Here is a 13,763-nt window from a genome sequence, read left to right as displayed (position 1 = left end):
GAGGACTCTATCCTCTCTGAGGACCTGTAATCAAAATACCCATTAACAAGTGGGGACTGTGTCATCAACGATGACTTGTTGTAAGAGGACACGTCAACATCTACAATGTTTCACATCATTGATAAAAGTCAATCTGACAGTAATGTTATGTTGATGCAAGGTTGTCTGTGTCAGACAACCTTGGATGTTGATATCAGTGAACTTTTATCACATGTGAACTTCCCGATGAATTTTGTTTCTTCTTCAAGCAAAAGCAGACCGCCCTACTTTTGCTGCTGGATATCCTTTCATGGCATGTCTAGAAACCCAAGCTGAACCCGTACTTTTACTGAAGTACCTCTTTTCACAGCCCTATTAAACTTTTCAAACAACTTTCTTTATAGAGGTGTTTACATGAAGAAGTATTTGTGGCAGCACTTATTTGCAGAATCAGAGCAGACATTTGATCTCGTCCATATCAACTGTTACACCACAGACACTAGAGTCTATGGTTACACCAGTATTTCAGCCAAGGACTTGATTCATCCTTACCATATGGAATTAATCTTACTTGATTTTCTTGACATTATATATGGCATTTGAAATGAAAACATAAATGTGTGATAATCATTTACAATCCTTGCACTAAGTTGTTCTCCATGATATATACTATGCTATAAAACGATCATTCGACCTTAACTTGACCAGTGCATATATCTATTTTTGTCATCTACAAAGCACACTGTCTGGTAGCAGCTAGGACAATATCAAACCATACACACTGTAAATGTATCTCTGTTAGGTAAAATGTTTATTGTTGAACATTGAAATGCACCAGGAAACTGAAAGATTTAGAACGTTTGCTCAAACTTTCTTCAAAGAAACTTTAAATCATTCTGTTTCAAATCAAGAGTAAAAATCAAGGATCACTGTGCAAATTTGGTACCAGAAACACCTATCACCGAAATTTTTCTGACCCTTGAAATCCAAAATTGCTGCCATCCCTGTGTTAACTCTGTGGGAAAAATTGGAATTTTTGATTTTCACAAATTTTTGATTTTCACAAAGTAAGACTGAAAACTTCTTTGATCCCAATAGCTTCACGATAAACCCACACAAGCAGTGTGCAAGAAAAGTAGTGTGACAGATCTAGTCTGAATGTGTGTCCAGGAGGGGTATTCTACCTTACAGAGGAGCAGTGTATCAAGAATTAAATGTATACTGGCAAGAGTAATGATTAAACAGACTTTGTATGAATTATATGTTACTTCTACGAAGTGGGATCAACTGAATGTACCAATGGCATTGTTATTATACAGTGATTATTGTTGTAATATTATAACACTCTTGTGTTCCAAGTTAAATGAAATTGTCTTGCAAATGGACGCCTAATAATGGTTCATTTTAGGTGGATTTTAAGGTTGTTGTACTGAAATTGTTGCATTATGTTCCACAGTGGTTTATCCATTGTGATTGCAGCCCTTCATCTTCACAAAAGTCGTAGAGTAACTCACTCCAAGTTGTCTGGTAACATTTCTATAGGAGAAAGATCGTATGTTTTTTGAAACAAGACACAAATCAAAGTGTAATACCTTTTTTTAGAAAGTACCACCGTATACCTTTCACCGCCTAATTCAGCTGATGTTTTCCGTGCTCTGATGAAAGGTGTAGAATAACAATGCAGGACTAAACATGCCATTTGTTGTTGTTTTTCACTATTTCAACAGGAGCCCATAGCAATGGACCAGTAGAGCGTATGGGACTTTTTATACTAATCATCCTAGCACCCATAACGATAGCTTGTGTATGCTGTATAGTAATTCATCGTAGAAAGGTAGTTTGGAGGACTCGACATCCAGAGCATAACCAGCATCAACAAGTACCAAGAAGTGATTCCTCTGATAGCACGCAGGTGAGAGACGTAAGTACAACCATCACCTTATTCATTTCCTTCCACCCTCTAACACTTCACACTTTAGTTTTGTCCCAGTGTTTTCTACACTAAAGAAAGTTCCACCTACAGTTAGTTGGGGTAGAGGGAGGGGGAGGTGATTGGGGTAGTGAAAGTAAAACCCACTACTTTGCTGCAAATATGCTTTGCTGTAGTATGTAGGTCAAGTATGGTATCAGGTGATCGGAGAAAATTCCAGGTGAACACGGCATACAAATGCAACAAAGCAACAACTATGCAAAAACCTCTTAGAAGACATTTATTGACCACTGAATCTTTGAACATTTCATTTTCATGAGAAAATTGCATATACAGAAAATGATGAGTATAAGAAATATTTGAAAGTCACATGGCCTGTTTGTAATTTTACATGTTTCACTTCAAATTTTAAGATTTCTTAAGTCAGTGTAAGCAACAGAGAACGTGCATAACTTTATACCATAATTTCAGTCTATGAATTGCACTGTGTGATAGCAACTTTTCAAAATTTTGCTGTCTGTCAGGTGAGATACATGGCGACTTGTCCGGAGTATCCCAGTCACCAACGGCAACAAGAGGTCCTTGCACAACAAAGACAGGACATTATGAGTCGGACTTCTGAAACTGAGGACTTTCCTGCCACAATAACACTTTTAGATGAGGAGGACCCGCCACATCATAGTAACATAAGTTTACATTTGCATAACGATGATGAAATTTACCGAGAGGGCATTCGTGCGCCCCCAAACAGGATTGCGTATGAAAGTGAAATAAATAACATTCTAACTCATCAAGAGCAACAACAAAAATATCAACGTTTCACTTCTTCAAGAGCACATTCTTTGGAAAGACAACGGCTTATTATAGATAGCAAAACAAGAGCTCCAGTATCAATTGTGGATTCGGATCTGGAGGAGCCACCGCCATATTCGAGTACCGGGGGACCGCAAATGAATAATAACCTAGCCGAAGAACAGGACCTCCAAGAGGCACCACCAGCTTACTCAGAGGTTGTGACTAATAGTAGTAGTACAAGCCCATATCAGAACAGACATGCTAACGGAACAAAGTCACACAGCAGTGATGTGGTATGACATTGCATTACGGGTGTCATCTAACTGTGATTCTTCAACCAAAGGAATTATCATACAGAGTTGTCTGGTGCTATGCTTCTAGTTTGCAGCATTACAAAGGCAAGATGACCACAATGACAATGACAGACAAGCGTTTAAACAAACAAACAAATAAATAAATAAAAGAGATTGAAGCTTTTTTACATGTCAAACATGTGATAAAAATGCTCAGTAGTTTTCAAAACTATAAAAGGACTATTTACCATTATCTATGCTTATATTATGGAATACAAAAAAAACAAAAAAAACACAGACAAAAACAAGAATGTTACATACCGGTACCTATCTGCTTGTGTTAGAAATGGCATTTTCTGCAGTCAAGCAAAAAAAGCTCAGTGCCTTCATTGCTAGAATTTGGTTTACCATGTCACACCTTTCTTTGCTTGTTTTCATCATGACGACTTTCACTGCAAAACAACTTTTAAGACAACAAAAATGAAACCTATTTACAGACCTATGTCAGTATTCTGTCAAACTAAACTACACGTACATCCGTTTTGCTTCACCGCCCCCTTTCTACCAAACAAAATATGAAAGAGCAAAAGACCATGTAAAATATGAAAATATCAGTTTAGTGTATCATGGGTTTTGCCGTCTGTAAGATTATGTGAATCAATCAAAATCTATGGTATTCACAAAAAGTACCATAACTTTTAATAGTTAAAACTTTTCAACTCTTCTTACTCGTACAGGTAAGATAATTAGCAATGTGCTTCATTGTTGAAGTCATAGGCATAGCATGTAATATCCATGCATTTCTCCCAGTTGCATGTCGCAACACCCACCTCCAATATCATGTGTTACCAATTGCAATATCACTCTTAAAAACAGTGTAGGAAACTAAGGGAGTGATGATAAAGGCCAAGAATGCATCTTTAACAACAAGAAAGCCATTTTATCAGTGAAACAGCAAATGTAAAACCTGATATGTGACATCAACAATGATCTTACTGATGGCCGTTTTTTTTTAACAGTGGTGTGAAAGAAAAGAGAAAATTCTAATTTCAATGGTTGAGTACTTAACCTCCAAACAGCGAAGGCTCATTAGAAATATTAGAGTGATCATCTTATGAACTGTATCAACAAAGTTAACTTTTGTATGATCAACCCCCACAGCTTGCCCATTTACAGTTAGTAGAGGTCTAAAATCTTGTGTTTTTTTATTCATGATGGTTAATATAAGGCCATTTTAAAGTGGGGGATATAATCCCAATTCAAAATGAATCCACAATCCTACAAGGATTTATCCAACTTTTAAATTAGCAGTTGGAAATGCCAGCATAGATAACACTGATCCTCTCTCTTGGAAAGAAACCCAAGATAATATATACCTTCAAAAGGGGAAATCCGTATAACTGCTTCAGCTACATGCAGGTGCTTAGAACATCAAACTGTACAAATACTGTCTCAGTGATAAAGGTGTGATAAGGCTGCTCAAAGCGAGATAAACCAACAAATTTTTCATCAAGTGAAACTTGTACCTTCATTTGCCCATAAGTCTAGTTGTTAGTTCAAGCATAAATCATTCATTAGTCTGAGATTTTGTATTCTTTTTTTGTCAGCTGAATATAAGCATTGATACAGGTCGTCATGTTGCTACCAAACAACGAAAGGAATTGGGTCTGTTTTTTCCTCCTCATTTTGTGAAGTCTATCTTAAGACTCTAGAATTTTGAGTAACCATTTTGTCTCTTTTTATTCCCTGGGACTAGGAGGTGGTGACCAAGTCAGAAAAAAAAAGAAACCACCCCAAAATCACATTTACACACCAACACATCGGCATGTGACCACTGTTAGAATCAACAACCCTGGAAAACAGTAGACGCAATTTGAGCAAATGATAAAACAGGAAAAAAATAAACTATGAGTACCACACCAGTTCTGACCAGCTAAAACCAGTTCTTACCAGTTCCTTCCGGTTTTTGTACTAATTCGAACCGGTTGTCTATTGCAGGTTTTCCAGTTGATGTGTGGTGCTAGGCTACAATAAGCAAAACAAATTTTGTACAGTATATATATTATTGTTATCATCATCGTCATTTTCATCATCATCATCATCATTATCATCAACATTATCTGCATCAGTGTAATCACCAGCAATTTTTCTGTATACATTGTTACGTGATGTTAAGCAGTGTACAGATCATGTCAGGCAGGTGTGATGGCATTAGGACACTGTTAACCCTTTCACCACCATGGTTTGTCCCAAAACCGTTGTTATCAATGGTGATTTTGGACCTGTTTACAGGGAATTGGGGTGAACAGGTTAAAGAGGGGACTTTCTCTCAGTGATGCACACCATACAAACTGGTCAGCAACTTTCTCAATTCATTTGTTCTTATGACATCTGTATACAGTGCTTCATATGTGGCAAAAGGTAAATCGAACAGACCCCTATGTAGAAGGTGTAGCAAATACAAAAGCTTCAAAAATATTTCTGTGCTGCTTTGCTAATCACCAGCCATATTTATCATGTATGAAGTGTCTAATTTGAGAGGCTGCTGTGGTGGTTATTTTGAATTTTAGTTCACAATCCCGTCGAAAAAATATTGTAGATAACCATTCATTTCTTAAAGTGACAAACATAAGAAGAAGTCCATGGAAATTATTTGAAATCTATTCATGGTCTGACTTGTAAGTCAGACTTTTTAACTTGATCCTTCAGTGTTTCAATGAGAATTTTGGTGCGACGTTTCTTTATTGCAAGATTTCCGCTGGGAAGGACATCAGATAGAGTTACAATATTTTAGAGAAATTCCCCCAAAAGACATAACTCATGATAACTAAATTTTCTAAAAAAGTTGGATTCCATTCTTTGTTCCTCTAATGCCAACATACCTGTCTGACATCCTAAATTATCCTGTTCATGAGAAAAGTGTTTCACCTGATGATTATTTTGGGATAAATCAGCAAAGCTGATACCAACTATCCAGTAGATATGGGACAATAGTGTACTTGCCATCTGGATGGGGAGCATTGTATTAGAACCATTTTACAAAAAAACATTTGTAGGGGGTTTTTGTGAGCTTCACAGCCAGCCATGGAATATCTGTATGCAGAGGACAAGCCTGTGCTGCCCATATACATGTGCATGCACACACAGACAAACACACACACACACACACACACACATGTACAGACACATCCACTAGTACATTATATTTAGAACATTGTGAGAGAGTACATGCAATCCTGCAAAAAAAAAAGAAAACTTGTTCAATGCAGGGAGCACATGTAAGTGGGCATTATTTGTCAAGTGGCTTTTCCTTATAATTTGAATTAAATGATCACACAGAGACACAAATGATCTTAGAAATCCTTGCAACTTCAGTCAAAGACTTATTTATGCAGCATAGAATTTTTTGCGATATGGTCTGAGTAAATGGGGAGAATGTACAAAAGCCATACTGATGAAAAAAGCCATCTTGTGGGTATAGTAGTGCCCTCAATGTCATGGATAGCATAACTTTCTTTTTTATTGACAATTATACCAAAGATGCATATATTTGTGTTTTGGTGCAGTTTGTATGTTTAAAAGATGTAATCAAGTATTTATTATTCAGACTTTAGGTCAGAATCGGAAACAACTTTATTCAAGATTTGAGTACAAAGTTTCACAGCTAATGTAAGCTCACTTTTTGTATCAGAGAAACACATCATGTAGCTCTATGAATGGCACTTTCCAATGTGCCAGTAAAGTTCTTGCAGCATTGTCAATAACTCCTCAGACTATGTCAACAACTAGTGAAACCTATTGTCAGTTCTAGTATATGGCAAAATAGCAACATTTTAGTCTATTCTGTTATTAATATTTTGCAAGTTATGTTTAATAGTTTTCCTTGTATTTCTGGAAAACTGGAGTCCAAAGTGGTCACCAACTCATTTCATTATTACTTGTAGTTATTCATGGAAGTATGAAAGACCCAGGGAAGATTTCCAGTTTACATTGGCTCTTTCAAATTGTATGAGCAAACAAAAGAAAACAGGGCGTTTTTCTGTCTTTCCAAAAGTGGATTTTGTATTCACTTGACCATGCTGATTGCTCTCCAGTGTTTACATGTCTTTCCTGGTACATGGGTCTGACCTTATCATTGATAAGTGTCTCACTAGACCAAAACAGCATGGTGCCAAGAGGTTTCAAGGTCATAGGTCTTCACTTCCATTGCTTACAGCCTTTGCAAGATGCGAGTCTCACACAGCCATAGGCACGCTGTGGTTTTGATAGACCCATGCCCTGTAACCATGTAACTTTGGAAAGATCAGAATTCTGAGATGCCAAAGGAGTATGAAAGAATAATCAAGAATAGCATGAAAAGGGCAAATTTTCCACCATGACACGCTTACTTGAAGACCACAAGATGGCTTTTTGTATCAGATCATTGGTCAAGTCTCCAACACAGCAGTATTAATCCCATTACTTCAAACAGACAAAAAACATGTAAACAAGAAAAGACGCCAAACTTTCAGTTTTTTTTCAAGTAATGATACTTCAGTTTATCACATGCTTTGTATGTACTTCTGTAGACATGTATCTTAAGCTCACCTCACAAAGTGAAAATACCATGCCAATGACGAAAAATGTATAAAAAATATTTAAAAATGGAAAAAGGGAAAAAAAGAGAAAATCCACATATTACAAATATGTGATGATTGTTATGGGCTTATTTGAAAGGGGGGAGTCAATGCAATATTTAGCAATATATCTGTAGAAAGGTAGTAAAACCTCACTGAAAGTGGGATTTAACAGCAAACAATACTCTTTTTGCCCAATCATCTGTTCTGTGCTGAGTGAGGCAGTTTTACACTAAGTTGGCTCGCTTTTTACAGCTTTATACCCACACACACACTCCCTGTTATCCCAGTAACCTACCACACCAATGTCAAATCTGATACCAGATCCATAGGAGAAAGTCTAAAACAATGTTGTAAGGGCAGGTTTACAAATGCCCAACCCCTCTGATGTACTTACAAAACAATTATTGCTTTCAATATAGGCAGTAGTAGAGAAGATATACTGCAGATAACCCATGTAAAATAACAAACAAAACAGAGGAAATAGTCATCAAATATATACTGCTCTGTTTTGAAGTTAATTTTAAACTTACTAAAAGTTGACTTTCACAGTTTTCATTGGTTCATTTATTTTCTCTTCCACCCTGGTATTGACCTATCCCAAACCATCCCCACTTTGGTATTACTAGACGTCTCCCTGACCATAGTTATTGACAGGGAGATACCACTTTGAGGGATAACAGTCCACATGGTGTAAGAATTTAGAAATGCATTTAAAGATTTGGCACTCAGCCAGCATCATGAACAATATTATAAGTCAAAGTTAACGAGAAAAAGTGCGAGAGTGAGAGAGCGAGCAAGAGAAAAAAATTATCGCATATTTCACAATTTTTGCATATTGTGTTTCTTTTAAAATGAAAACAGAAAAACTACTGTTTATGTGTGCAATTGTAAGGTACTATTGTGAGTACAGAACAGCTTAAATAAAGAGCAAGAGTCATTTATAAAATTGACAATTGAGTCTGTTGTTGTGATCTGATACAGCCCACTCATTAGCTCTGCTCTCTGTGGATACTTTGGGGCAATGTGGCAATTCTTTTTACCATCATTTTCAATGAAAAAACTGCAGAGTTTATTGGCCCAGCTGGCTTACTGGTAACTGGTTTACATCGAGAACATGACCAGCAATCTGTTGTTGATTGCAAGTTATTTTGTAGCACAGACGAGAAGGCTGTGATATTTCAAAGACTGTCAATGACCATTTGCAGATAGGAAAATATGGTGGAAGGACTACCATGGTACATTAAAGGACAGTGAAATTTACATTGCTACTGGGTAAATGCCAAATAATAAATTACCCATCCCTACCATCATTCTGCCCACTGCAGAGAATTCAGAAAATAAAATTCATTTCTAATCCATGTCAAAAGAAATACAGAAAAGAGACTGTATGCAAATATTTCATATATTTGAAAGGATACAATATTTCATCACTGTAAACGCAGATTACACTTGGTGCTCTTGCTGAGCTATACTGCAGGGCCCATTCTCATGTGTGTGGTTGAAAAGATCCCTTTGGATGTACCTAATAAGATTTTACTAGAACTTCATGTGGCAGAGTGGTCACAAAATATTTTCTACAAAACACCAAATGCTCATGATTTTAAAAATTCCTAATAGCATTCGCAGTTCTCTAAGAGTTCCTTGTGAATCTTTCAAAGACCAGTTGCATATGCACAAGAATATTACTGTCAATTATGAATATGTTTCACCACCAAGTCATCTCAATAGCCACATTTGATGGAGCCATAGACCACCTTAGACAAACATTGGTTTTCATGACAATCAGGAAGCCAGCAAAGCCAGGGCATTTTAGTCTATCCCTTCCTGTTCCTCTGCTATATTTTTTTGCAAAAGTATATTTGCGGCGTGAAGTATATCTATGAACATTTGGGTAAAGAAGAGTGGCTGGTGAGTTGAAGGGAAAAAAATGAACCCCTTAGCACAAAAAACAAACTGATGGATTTAACAATTACAGTTGCTGCAGTCATGTTTCTCCTGGTTTAGTTTAACTTTGTTTATTCGTTCTGGCATTGTCTTGAATCTCTCCATAGTGTTGATATTGGTGCACCGTATACCAAAACTATGGAAAGGTTACCAGTTTTGGACAATTTGGTGTCAATCTTTCTAGTCTTTTCTTCGGGGGAGAGAATGTATATTTCTTGTCCATGACAATGACCTTGCATGTGACTTGTACTTAGGAGGAATTCAATGGCATTAAAATTAGTAGTTAGTGCAATTAACTCGTCTAGTTTTTATCAAGTTCTACGACACTGCGATGCTGGATGCTGGATCAATGGATGAAGGATAGATAACGAACGAAATATTGAATGTACCACCAACTGAGCTTAAACTTCAAGTTGGATTTTTGCACTTGCTTTTGCTGACTGTTTGATATAAAATGTTATAGATCTACAGACGAGGTATTGAATATAACCATGGATGTTCTACTTGCTATTATTAAATGAATCGTTACTAAGGTGAACTAGGTATGTCGGCTGGGATGTCCAGATCTGGAAGGCCTGGAGCGGTTTTCATTACAGATATATTTTCAGCGCTAGAGGGCGCCCATCAAATTTTCAGAGAGAGAGAGAGAGAGAGAGAGAGATACGACTGAATCTGAGAGAGAGAGAGATTGCTTCACCTATCGAACCTATCACCTAGCTACAGCTTTTATACTGGACGCTATTTCATCAAAAAATCTCAAGGGTTATTCCTGCAAAAGATGTAGGGTACATACTATTGCAATGCAGAATGCGTACATGCCTGAAAAGCAGCAAAAACTAAAAGGAAGGACAGCGAAGGACAGAGAAGGCCGAACAGAAACCTCATTAAGTGAGGAAACTTTGTATTTTTTGTACTAAATTAGACGAAGGACAACATTTTCAGCGCAGTATAGGAAGAAGAGCAGTATTATCACCCTATTCTGCTACGGAAATATTGTCATTCAACATGTTCTGCCCTGATAATAACGTTGTCCTGCGCCATATTTCAAAAATCAAAACGTGTCCTTCGCCTCATTTTGCAGTGCGCCACGGATCAAAATACCACGTCCGCCGACTGAGAAATACAGCCACACCTTCTTCGTGGGACAATGCATAATATCTGGAGATCAAATCACCAAACCTAGCGTAGAACTACCTAAATGATCTTGCTACTTGACTTCAAGGGACATCCACTCTGACTATCTTTATTGCAAAGAGGCTTTGTCTTACACGAAAGTTAACTTTAGGCTGAATTCAAAAGTAATGGTGGGGGGATTCGAAAATTTTAGGGGTCGTCGAGGAGGGACTTGAAAGTTTTGCTCTGCCTATGGGGGGACCTGAAAATATTTTGGCTCCCAACATTTTGATCTTGTTCAATGGTTCTTATGTTAGTAATAATTAAACAAAATCTAGAACCGTTTTGTCGCATTTTATGACTTTAATCTCGAAAAAATCTAAAAATGTATGAATGTCATTAAATTTTCTTAAAAAACAACACGTTGGCCTTGTAATGGGGCAGGAGCTGCAACTGTTGATTATTCTTTTCAATATTTCTATGCAATGTATCAAACACAGTTTCTTGATGTCTCTCTACAGCATGCTGAAAAACACAATATTCAGTTTTTCAACAAAGCCCGTTTGTCTAAATATTGGTGATAATTGAATTAGAGTTCAGACTGAAAGTTATTTGTCAATGATACAAATGCACGGTACACGTAGGCTGTGTTGGCAAGCTGAATACTGGACAGCTCAACATGCTACATAGGGAGTAGAACAAGTCTGGAAGAGCTCAATTGTATAAACTGAACGAAAATATTGTCAAAATACAAAGTTAATTTATCTACTGCCCTGCTACTACATACTGGCAGTGACAGTGATAGCTCTGACTCTGATGTAGTTTTAGAAGAGTTTCGGTCACTCAATTGACAGTGAAACAAACATGTACACATGATCCGGCCAGAGAGTAACACATAGAAGACTAGGGGACTAATAGTTACCATGGATTTTTGAATTCTGGCATATGAGAACAATCAAATATTAGAGAAAAAAGTTAGGGTCACCATGCTTGATCTTATACAAATGTACGATGAAACGTCACAGTTTTTCTAAAATCACTTAAAATCAATGCATGAACCATTCATTTAAAGTTCATGCAGTGAATGAAATTTTCTCATCTCATCGTACAATAACACAAAAGTAAGACTTTGAACAGTAAAGACTCTAATTTAAATAAAAAATGTGTGACTAAATGGAATCATTTATTTTTTTACCAAACTTGCCATTATCACACCCAAAATTTCTGAGATTAAAATATTAATTTGATGGAATATTTTAACCTGCCAGTATTGTCAATTTTGTAATAAGTGGCATCTAAGTTGTATATGTCTTGTACTTTTGAAAAAAAAGTTTTTCGGTGGGTCACTTTGCTCATTTTTTCACAATTTAGTAAAATGTAGCCAGGAATTCACAATTTTCATCCTCTCTCATGATTGTCATTTTGTGTGCTTTTCAGCTGATGCCATTGACCTGGCCAGAGTTGGATAAACTCAAGTCGGCTTAGACTGATAAATCCAAAAAGTCCACTGATGCATTTAAAAATGAATCAATTTAAGAACTTGCCTTAGGTAAATGGTTCTAAAACCTGCTGATAAGAGATAGTGTTGAACATCTGCGTGCAGGACTACGTAATGCATGTTTAATTTTATTCCGCGTCCATTCCTAATAAATATACGGCTATATGGTAATTTGAGGGGGGTGCCCTGCAAACGGAGAAAGTTGATGATTTCAAGTTTGCAATAATCTTTGTTGTCATTCAGCTCAGTATAGGCTACAATGCATTTTGTCTGAATTATAAAAGCACTTTCAAGTATGAAGCTCAAATCACACTATACTGCGAGACAGCCACAGGGTGTGCCCAAAATAGGAGGTGGTCGCTCTATAAGGGCACCCCCAAATCCCCCCCCCCACCCCGGGCAACCCCTGAGATAGGTTTGACTGTAAATACATACACACCGTATTGGTGAGTTGAACAACAGTCACTTTGACACTGTTTAGGAAGCAGAGCGAGAAACTTTACTCAACTGACACAACAGAAATGATGAAAACTAGATCAGAAGTTGCAGCTCGTGGTGATTGTTCCTCACGAGGCCTTGGTCCGCCGACTGAGGGCGGTAATCGGTATTTGCTGCATGGCGTCAAGCTTTAGGCAACTACCAAATTTGGTAGTCGTGTGAGCTTCAAATCAATGCAATCTATAAGGTCATAGTGTATGACACAGGGAGCGCCTAATATATATTTTATTGCTACTTTTATCTCAATACATTGTGTCAAGTCACAGTGATTTGTCTGAAATGAAAATATAACTGATAGAACGATTCATTACACTGCAAAATATCGGTAGGCCTATAATATAATATAATATAATAAATAATAAATCAATAAACGAAAAGTACAATAAAGTATTCTATGTTTCTGTCGCGCTTTGAAACACTGTAAAAGTGGCTGAGAGTTGCTTTGATGAAGGTCTGAGCTCAGGTGTTGAACAAACTGAGAGATTTATCAGCATTCCGACTTGTTCAATCAGTGTTCCCTGTCCCTGATAGCGTTTCAAATCAACACTGGTTGGTCTTTTCTGAGCGTATCGTGGTCTGTTTTGGTTTGCAATGTGGAGATCCATGAAATCCTCCAAGCCAAACAGTTCAGAATTGTATGGTTTACGACCGGTGAACAACAACGCCAGGACCAAACCGAGGCTCCATATGTCCTCCTTGAATGATGTTTCGCCTCTGTCTAGGACTGCTTCGGGAGCCGTGTACGGTAACTCTCCCAATCCGCGACTTTTACCGGCGTCATATAGCTTTTCTGCGTTGTTAAAGTCTCTAAGACTGACTTTCAAGGTCTTCTTGTTGATCTACGAAACAAATGATCACCAAATTCAAGTATTATGGCTAGTCTCAGTCAATCTAGATTAAATCTAGAACTTTAAATTTGTAAAAATTTACACTTTTTGGATAAACGTGTCTGACACTACGAAGACGAGTTTCGCCGCTGAAAACATTATAAAAGTTGAAGACAGCTGACAAAAGCACTACACTAAAATAGCGCAAACTGAAAGCAAATACAGTAGACCGAAAATGTTTTAACGTTCAGGTGAACTAAATTTAAT

The 13,763-nt window shown here is 37.2% G+C and overlaps 1 protein-coding gene across 1 annotated transcript in view; it reads left to right on the top strand.

The window, feature by feature from the left end:
• The window catches only part of LOC139147250 (low-density lipoprotein receptor class A domain-containing protein 4-like), a 96,519-nt gene extending 87,950 nt beyond the window's left edge, over window positions 1-8,569 (top strand). The window contains exons 5-6 of the mRNA XM_070718277.1: window positions 1,707-1,900; window positions 2,434-8,569. Of these exons, the coding sequence (XP_070574378.1) occupies window positions 1,707-1,900; window positions 2,434-3,003 (764 nt within the window). The 3' untranslated portion in view covers window positions 3,004-8,569. The remainder of the gene's footprint in view (window positions 1-1,706; window positions 1,901-2,433) is intronic.
• Window positions 8,570-13,763: the final 5,194 nt, after the last annotated feature.

The sequence above is a fragment of the Ptychodera flava genome, chromosome 13, assembly GCF_041260155.1.
Source record: "Ptychodera flava strain L36383 chromosome 13, AS_Pfla_20210202, whole genome shotgun sequence".
Taxonomy (NCBI): Eukaryota; Metazoa; Hemichordata; class Enteropneusta; family Ptychoderidae; genus Ptychodera; species Ptychodera flava.
The sequence above is the reverse complement of the archived record's forward strand: the minus strand, read 5'-3'. Positions and strand labels throughout refer to the sequence as shown.